Genomic DNA, 9,951 nt, shown 5'->3' with positions numbered 1-9,951 from the left:
TATATATATATATATATATTGATACTGAAAAAATAATTATTGTAATAGTAAAATATTTGTATTCACTGAAAATGTAAATTGCGAGATAAAAGCTTTTAAGGTTGGCAACTGACTCGCATACCAGTTGCCAACTTATAAAGAAGATTCAGTACAAAAGGTCGACTTTGTTTATCCTCCACAATATATGAATGACATTGTGCCAACGAGGACAATCTGTGATGTTAGATTGCAGCTGAAATCTGATTTTTAGTGCCTATAGTGATTTGGGAGTATCATAGAAGAACACTTGGCGAAAAATGGAAAGCTTCTTCAAGGGCCTAGCAAAAAATTGGTTAAATTATCTATAAAAATGGAGCTTGCTTCTCACTGTAGTCACAGTATAGTAAAAATAAATTTTTGTCCAGGTAGATTTAGAAACATGTCAAATGTTTCTATTATAAAACATAGCAAATCTGACTGATATATCCTGTATATAGCACTTCTGAATGGCACAGGAAAGCAAAAAGGATTTTCCTAACCGTAATGTAGACATAAAACTGTTTACAGGTGTAGAGTCTTAGGGACTGCAAACAAATGCTTACTGAGTGAAAAACAATAACCAGTATGTCACAAGTGACAGATGTACTACTGTTTACAGCAAAATCAGTAGTAGTTCAAGCTCAACACTTGAATGGGGGAGCCCATCTTGATTTCTCAATCCTGCCATGGCTACCTGGGAGGTCCTCAAAGTATCGGCTTGGAGTTTGGGGTCTGGCCCCATTACTCAAGATGAGCAGCATGCTTGCTACTAAACCTATCACAAGCAATATCCGACCCCTCTTGTAGGATGTTGCTGGTCCCCCCACTGCCAATGATGTGGTTGCACAGCAACTGGAGATGCAGTACTCCAGAAAAAAAAAAAGAGAAAGAATGTGTAGATGTCTGCTGAGCTGCATTTGGACCAATAGATGGTGATGGGGACCAATATTGAGTTGCGAGAATTCCTTACATATAAATTATCTTTATATAATTTCCATTTTAAACATGATAAGGAAAAGGAGGGATGGAAACAGACATTCCAACAGAAACATGGCACATAAACTACTAAAAGTATGCCTACTGTATATATTATGCTGAATCTTAATATTTAGGTAAAAGTACAGCTATGTGTGCCTCCCCACAGGATGGCACCCTGTAGAATCACACAAGCTATATGTAGCTAAGCAATTAATAGCCACAGCTACGATTAAAGGAGAACTATGAGGTGAGTGCTTTTCACTCACCTCATAGTTCTAGCCGACCTGTGACAATGAGACTGTCACAGGTCGGCTCAGTAGATCGGGAAGTGAGCAAACACATACCTGCGTTCGCTCACTTCTTGATCCTGTCACAGCTCTCTGCCATGACAGGGGCGGGACTGGATTCCCCCCTCCCCGCTCCGATCCTCCAGGGCTGACTGGGGGAACGGACGGGGAGGGGGCGGGTACAGCTGGCTCTGCCTCTAGATAGGCAGAGCCAGTTGTCACTCACGCAGCTGGGCGGATCCAGACATAATTGTCGTGATCTGCTTTAGCTGCGGCGTCTCAGTATACCGCAAGCTGTAGCTCGCGGTATACTGAGCTTAGGGTGATGGGAGGGCGCTAGTTTGTGTCCTCCCGTTACCCTAAGGAGCACTATGGGGAAAAGCCCTAACCCCATAGTTCTCCTTTAAGGCCCAGTTTGGGGGCTGAAACATGAAAGCATTTGTTTGCGGCTTTTGTGCCTTTTTGCAAATAAAGTATTGAATGGACGGATCCCCTTGCGAGTGTTGGTTTTTTGCCTATTGTTTAGTGAAGGCTAGGGCGGAAGCTTCACCAGGCACCAAGGTTCAAGCAGCGGGATTGGAGACAAGAGGGTAGATCTGCTCCATGTTTCCTAATTACTCATACTGTATGACTAACTTTATATTGAAGTATTATGACCAAATCCAGTTAATTTAATCAAAACATACTTTGATTTTTTAAAAGTTGATTAAGAATCATGAAAAGTGTGTGTTCTTTTTTGTATTTTTTTGATTTGAGTTAGTATACATTTGCCTGGATAATACACAAGGTAAACGATGATCTATATGCATAAAGTTTTACTTTCTTACTGAAAAGACTCATCTTACATTCTTCCGGGTGGTTTATTGAAGATGCACATCTTTATCTGTGTATATTTACTGCAGAAATTATAGAAAAAGAAATGTTTAGTCTGAAGCTGTTAATATTCTTGCTTAGCTGTAGATAGCAAAATGTTGCTTGATGACTAAGATCAAGATATGTCAAAGCTAAAACACCAGCTTCCTATTGTTCTATAATTTATTGCACGAGTTCTATTTTTGTGTATATTTTGCAAACATGCCTGTAGTAAGCAGGAAAGAATATAAATTCAGATTATCTCACATGGGTCTTTTTTGTCGATGTGGTACATATTACATATTTTCTTTTTATGTTTATTATGGACAGGATTAAGGAACAATACAAAAATATGGCTTTAAAAGGATTTCAGAAGTTCTAGCCTTCCTTCGCTCCTTCCAAAAAAGTTTTAGATCTGTATTTTTGTTTTAGATAATAGATCCTTCGTTTCGTTTCGGTCACCTGATGGTGTCGGGGGAATTTAACTTTTGCATGGACCCATCCATGGACACATCCACAGGCCATGCACGTAACCCTAAATCACACCTTAATACTGTACGCAGAATGCTACATGGTCTTCACCTGGTTGATGTAAGAGAGAGTACTTCACCCCAGTGAGAGGGACTACTCCCACTACTCCTCTGTCCATAATTCCTACTCGCGGTTAGACATGCTCTTCTTAGACCACTTCCTTCTAGAAGCGGTACAAGCCGCGACTATACTCCCTCTCACTTTATCGGACCATGCTTAGGTATCTGTATTACTTACCTTAGCGAATGCCCCAACTAGAAGCTACAATTGGAGGCTTAATGAATCCCTCCTCCACGACCCAATGGTTGTTGCAACTGTGGCTGCCAATATAGATACCTACTTCAGGGAAAACGCCCAGGAATCTGTTTCCCCTGCAGTCCTCTGGGAAGTCCACAAGTCAGTGACACGGGGTACGCTGATTGCCATAGGCTCCAGGAAGAAGAGGGATCGGGTTGCGCAGCTACAACTGTTACTGTCCGAAATACATTCTCTAGAAATATCTCATAAAATTACTGCTGACAGCTCTACATATCAAACACTTACCCTCAAACGAGAACGACTTAGAGAGCTGCTGGAATCGGACACTAAACGTGCCTTTGATGCGCGGAATAAGAAATTCTATGTTCAGGGTAATAAACCTGGTAGACTTTTAGCACACGCTCTGCGACCACATCGCTTTGCCACTTACTGTATATCCCCAAAATCAAGACCACTATGGGCTCTATGGCCCACCTTACCACTGATATAGCCAAAGTTTTCCATGACTTTTAGCAAGACTTGTACCAGGTCAACACCACATCACAGTCTCACCCACGTCCGGATCTTTCTGATAAAATCACTGCTTACTTACGAAAGGCGGGCTTACCTGCGTTGCCAACTGCTACCTTACTTGCCTTAGAATCCCCCATCACTACAGCTGAATTAGAATGAGCGATCCAATCCACGCCTTTAGGCAAAAGCCCTGGCCCAGACGGATGCCCTCTCTTGTACGTCAAGCGTTTTCAGGCTCACTTAGTCCCCCATTTTTGTAGTTATGTTAATTCCATCGACGCCACCTCCCCACTCCGTCCAGAATCGTTACTTGCCCACATCACTATCCTTCCCAAGCCGGGTAAAGACCCAGCTTGCTACTCTAGCTACCGCCCCATATGACTGATGAATGTGGACACTAAGTTGTACGCCAAGATCCTGGCTTCCCGACTTAGCTCACTTCTGCCCGAATGGATTCATCCGGATCAGGTGGGCTTTGTCCCGGGGAGGGAGGCCAGGGACAGTGCCCTTAAATCTGTGTCCCTTATTCACCTAGCTCATACACAGAATTCCCCAGTCCTACACTTGGCTACAGATGCCGAAAAAGCATTTGACAGAGTGGACTGGGGATTCATGTTCTCCACGCTGACCTCCCTGGGCATTGGTCCCCGGATGTTGGCGTGGATAACCGCACTGTACTCCTCTCCAACCGCCAGAGTCAAAGTGAACGGCATGTTGTCCCCCCCCCTTTTCGTTACTCCAACCATGGAGTACAAAATTGCAGCATATGCGGATGACATCCTTTTTTACGTTCATGACCCCCGTATCTCACTCCCGCATATAGTGTCTGAATTGCGTACTTATGGGGAACTATCCAATTTCAAGATCAACATGGGCAAGTCGGAGATTTTGAACATAACGGTGAGGGGAGCAGACTGCCTTAGCATACGTCCTCATTTTCCCTTTCTCTGGAGACATGACTGCATGCGCTCCCTCAGTATCTACCTTACTCCTAAGACGTCAAATCTCTACACTCACAACTATATCCCCTTACTTAATTCAGTAAAACTTGACCTCAATTCATACTCTACCCGAACCATGTCCTGGCTGGGTAGGATAAACACCCTCAAAATGATGATTCTCCCTAAGATCTTATTCTACTTCCAAATGCTACCTATCTCCCTCCCCACAACGTACTTCACCACATTACGATCCCTACTATCCAAATTTATTTGGCAACGCAGGAAACCTAGGATAGCCTATTCCATTCTCTCTAGACACAAACGGGCTGGGGGCTTCAACGTACCTGACTTTAAACATTATCACAAAGCAGCTCAATTAGTTAGGCTCCTAGACTGGACGTTCAATGCCTCCCATAAAGGATGGGTGACATTAGAAGTAGACTTGAGTAATACCCACCTCTCAGAATGTATCTGGACTCCACCATATACACGGACACTGTCCCCTCTGACTTCCCCCCTCACTCTCGCCACACTTACAACATGGGATCGCTTACATAAAGCTCATGACTGGCCATACAATTCAGTTTTATTACCACTAACGGGCACGGATTTCTTCCCTCCCGGAAATAATGACCCCCTCTTTTCGACATGGACGGACTCTGACTGCTTGCTCCTAGAACACGTCCTCCAAGGGACCTCACTCTGCCCTCTCCAGGCTCTGAGGGACAAGTGGGGCATCCATTCGATGGACTTCTGGAGATACAGACACCTACAACATTTTGTTATGTCTCTCCCAAAGCCACTACGAGTGAGAGGTAACTTCTTGCCCTTTGAATCATTATTGGGGTCACCGACTCCCACAAGCCATGGTCTCTCTGTCATATACAAGATTTTGTCGGGAATTACTGGTGACCAGGCCCCGCCATACCTTGGGAAATGGGAACAGGAATTTCGAACACCCTTATCCCCCTCTCAAAGGTCCAAGGTGCTGCATATGTGCTCCTCTGCCTCCCCGGATAGCTACATGACGGAAGTCAACTTCAAACTTCTCGCGAGGTGGTATCAGGTACCTACCATCACCCATGCCATCAACCGGGCAAACTCCCCGATGTGTTGGAGATCATGCGGAGCTCAAGGCATGTATGCTCACTTATGGTGGGATTGCCCACACATACAACAGTTCTGGGGAGACGTCACCCGTCTCATTTCCACCATTAGCGGTATACCTACACACTTGGACCCCTGGCTGTGCCTCTTCCATCTCAACCCCCTTTCAATGCGCTCATATAAGAGATCGGTAATTCCCTTTATGCTCAATGCAGCGAAAGCTCTTATCCCCACACACTGGCGCTCAAACCAAACACCCACGGTGGCAGAGTGGTTGACACGGGTGGATCATTTGCGTCTGATGGAAGAACTCCATCACTCTAGTAAGGACACATATAGCACTTTTTACACGACCTGGGCAAGATGGCTGCACTTTAAAACTCAGGATGAATATATCTCAATGCTATCCGCGTGATATGGTCTGCTTTAAAACCTGTTATTTTATTTTATTTTTCCTATTAGTAACTCTGTAAAACTGGCTATTGTCTCTTACCCTAACACACTACGCTTCCGGTAAAATGATTGTCAAGTTCCATTGAGAGGTTCCATCACTGTATTGTTATGCACTGTTTGGCCACATGCCCGAATGCGCATATTGCGCCACGCTTACTCAAAGGCACCCCGACCAGGGGACCAACTCCCCCCCCCCCCGTACCCCTACGTCTCCTGTCCCCCCCCCCCTTTACCTTGGATATCGTATGTAGTGTGATTGTCTTAATGTATGCTCACTGTATTGTATGTATGTCTTTTGTTATATTCTGAAAACCTTCAATAAACATTTTAATAAAAAAAAAAGATAATAGATCCTACATCCACAGCTTTTAGCTTTATTTACTCTAGCCAATAATTAGGCAGTGGCCTGACTAGGCCAAGTGACCCTGATCTCTATGATAGCATTCTTATACAATTCCAGAGTATTATTATAAAGGACTTTGGATATGTAGTGCAATGAATGTATACCATTATATATTGCATCTATAGGCTTAGCTACTCATATGTTTAATGGTGTCCCTAGGTTTATCCAGGACAAAAATCCCTTTTTGCTCAATATTAAAATGTCCCTTGCTCTCCAGTTAGAGATATTATGTTACTAATGTAATAAAGGGAAATAGTTTGTTCCCTTGATTCCCAATGCATGCATGATGGCTGGGGCCCCTCTATTCTCACAAACACTCATCACCTGCCCTGCTGCTTGCTTAAGTTAGTAAGAAAGATTTGAGCTGCTGTGAAACCTGTTCCTATATCACTCGTGGGAAATGCAAAGTTGTGATTTCAAGTGTAAAACGTTTACCATGTGTTCAGTTTTTTTTTTTTTAAATAAGCTTAAGCAAATTAGTATGTTTCTTTCTATTAAATGTTTGTGGAAGAAAGAAATCTTTCTGTATTTTATGCTCCTAAAATTTTATGATATAATGGTTCTCATTGTTCTGTTCAAGATTCAGATAAGCAAGTGCACACATTGGATGTTGAAGAAAAAAAGAATCAAGAATTAGAAAAGGCCATTGACGACATTGGAAATCAGTTTAAAAACACAACCTTAAAATTCCAATCTGATATAAACAAATTACAAGGTAAGCACTTTATTACTATTACTCTATATTGCTATGTATTACTATAATCCTATAGTTACAGAGTTAGGTATTTTTTCTCTTTAGGGCTACTGATATTCTTAGCATCTCACTAAACTTGGACTTGAGTCTTTGCTGAAGTGCGAGAGTGGGACATTTAATATACAGTCTATCTGGCAGGGTCTCCACTTTGTTGGGCCTTGCATAATGTAAGTGGGACCTCCAAATGAGATCACTTTTATCTCTAAGTACTGTTACTCACTGGGTTCTTAAACAATTCTTTTTTGGATAACTTTTCTGAACTATATTGTAGAACTTTTTGTAATTGGTGATATACCAAAATACATCCTATATACTGATGCAGACAAACAGCAAGCTGGTAGCAGTTCTGCAAAAAACAAAGGTTCCTGTATTTTCTCTGTACCAACATTATGAGCGCAGAATCCCCCCCAGTGCAGTTTCCAATATATGCTCCACCTCTATTGGCCAAATCTCTTTCTTTTCTTCTTCTGCAGGAAAAAATAGTTTAGGCCCTCAAACACTAAAGTGTATGTATAGTAATATTTTTTTCAGTTTTGGATAGAGCAGGGAAGGGTTGAAAACTCCTTCAGTTTACTTTTTGTTGCCTGTGTCTTGTTGGGGTGATTTCCCTTCACTTCTTGCCTTGGAGATGCAACAGGCAGTAAAACAATTAGGGCTAGTTCACACCAGCTACAGTGCATTCCATCCCGATTCTGGCCAGAACACACTAGATCGTATCGCGGCAGGCTCACTTTGTTGTGTGGTGAGAGGGGGCGTTTAGGTGCATTGGCCTCAATGGCACCGTAACCACGCCCTCCGGCTGCAATGTAATTGGCCGCACGGGAACGCAAGGCGCATCAATGCCTGTGGTCTGGCCCAGTCAGAAAAAAATGCTGCATGCGATCCAGTGCATTCTGGCCAGAAACTTTCTGCACCTCTGACACAACATTCTGAATCAAAAGAGTCTTATGTCTGCACATGATTATTATATAATAAGTGCAAATTGAATTTATAAAGCCAGATTTAAAACTTTACACGTCCAGTGCAATATTATTTGTATTTTTACAGCATCTAATAACTTCCCAAGTCATGACATATATAGTAACTATACAAATACGATTATTACACCAATTGCTGTATGCTTCTTAATACAGGGAATACAGATCCCTAGGGAAATTACAGATGTACTGAATGATTTATACATTTTTAGCATACTATAATGGGTTTGTACAAAGGCTGATATTTACTGGGGAATTAATTTGATATCACTTTCCTGGAGTAAACTGCTTTGTATTGTTAGCAATAGAAATAATAAATGTAAAATACAAGTTTAACCTTAGTTCTTTTATGTATCTTTATCCACTGTAATCCCCCAAGTGATCTCCATCAAACTGTTCCGTGCAATAGAAAAGATAAATGTTTTTGTGCATATGTCTAACCAACTATTTCATTATCCTTCAACAGCCTAGAACATTACTGGGTGTAGATGAGTTTGTTTCCATAATTATCCAATAACTTCTGCTTGATTGACTATACTTAAATGGAAACAGTGTTGGGTCAGTTTAATTTTAAATTAAAGAGTGTCAAGTTTTAAAGTTTTAAACTGTTTTAGATCTACTTCAGAAAGAACCAGTTTTCCAGGCATCCGATCCCAGAATCGCTCTAGAAAAAAGCTAACGGGCTGCAGCCTAACAGCCATTATAAGAAAGTACAATGAACCACATGTTTCGAAATCCTTCGTGTGGGCAGTGCTGAGAACTTCCCTAAACAGGTGTTCAAGGTAAGCATGGAGCAGTTAGACCATGCTTACCATGCAATACTGTCTGGCCAGGTGACCAGACAATATTAGTGGTCCATCAGGGTCAAAAAACAAAACTGTTCCTTAAGAGGGTTTTAGACAACACCGCAATGCTCAGTGCCACTCCATAAAACACGAAATGCCGCCGCCCCAGGCCTCCACGATTGGGTGAATCTTTGTGATCCCGGCGGAGCTGCTAGAAAACACGTCTGGTTCAAGCGGCCATCTAACCACGCCCCTCCCACTCACACATTTTTAAAGAATTGAACATTTAAAGCAGAACTAAAACTTTGTAAATAAAATTATGAATGTTTTTAAATACCTCCCTAAGTCTCTCATAAAGTTTATTTTTCTCTCATCACCAGCCTGTCCATATTTGTATAGTACGTGTTACTTCCTTCTTCAGCTTATTGACCCACTTCCGGATGTGCAACAGAAAACGTTGCATAGTAACTTTCTGGCAGGAGTTGAGTGGCTTAGACTCCCCTCTGTAGTCCTTCAGACTACAGTGGTAACATCATTAGATTTCCAATGTTGAAACTAGCTGGGACTGATTGAGTGAAGCCTACCAGATACTGCCAATATATGGGGATTGTAAATTTAACAAATGTGCACCATTACCATGAAAGAAATAGTAGGATGTACTATACTGTATGTTTTTGTATGAGCCTAATCAATGTTAAAAATTAGAGACTATTCTAAAATTGTCCAAGGGAATAAGAAACTACTAGTAACTATGCAAAAGCTTGAGTTCCTTTTCTTACATATACAATATTGTATATGAATAACTAAATGTGCCGAGCTACAACAATAAACAATACAAAAAATCAATAAAAAGTCTGTGACTCATAAACAAATGTCAGTGAATAAATCGCAATGGATAAATCAGGTGTAAGGTCTTTAAATGTTCATGACTCTGAAGATATGTCCATATATGAATAGCAATAGGGATGAATATTTATTGTTCATTCACTAAATTCACCACGTGCACCACACCAGATATGGGGGTGCTCACCTTATTGATTGACTACAACAAAAGGTCAAATCAGGCAATTCCCTTCTTAACCAGAGGAGGGGAC

The 9,951-nt window shown here is 41.7% G+C and overlaps 1 protein-coding gene across 1 annotated transcript in view; it reads left to right on the top strand.

Moving 5' to 3' along the window:
- THEMIS (thymocyte selection associated) overlaps nt 1-3,822 on the top strand; it is a 33,202-nt gene extending 29,380 nt beyond the window's left edge. The window contains exons 7-9 of the mRNA XM_018565133.1: nt 2,568-2,749; nt 3,189-3,295; nt 3,698-3,822. Of these exons, the coding sequence (XP_018420635.1) occupies nt 2,568-2,749; nt 3,189-3,295; nt 3,698-3,822 (414 nt within the window). The remainder of the gene's footprint in view (nt 1-2,567; nt 2,750-3,188; nt 3,296-3,697) is intronic.
- Nucleotides 3,823-9,951: the final 6,129 nt, after the last annotated feature.

Source organism: Nanorana parkeri, unplaced genomic scaffold, assembly GCF_000935625.1.
Source record: "Nanorana parkeri isolate BGI_ZX_2015 unplaced genomic scaffold, ASM93562v1 scaffold816, whole genome shotgun sequence".
In the NCBI taxonomy this organism is placed as follows: Eukaryota; Metazoa; Chordata; class Amphibia; order Anura; family Dicroglossidae; genus Nanorana; species Nanorana parkeri.
The sequence above is the reverse complement of the archived record's forward strand: the minus strand, read 5'-3'. Positions and strand labels throughout refer to the sequence as shown.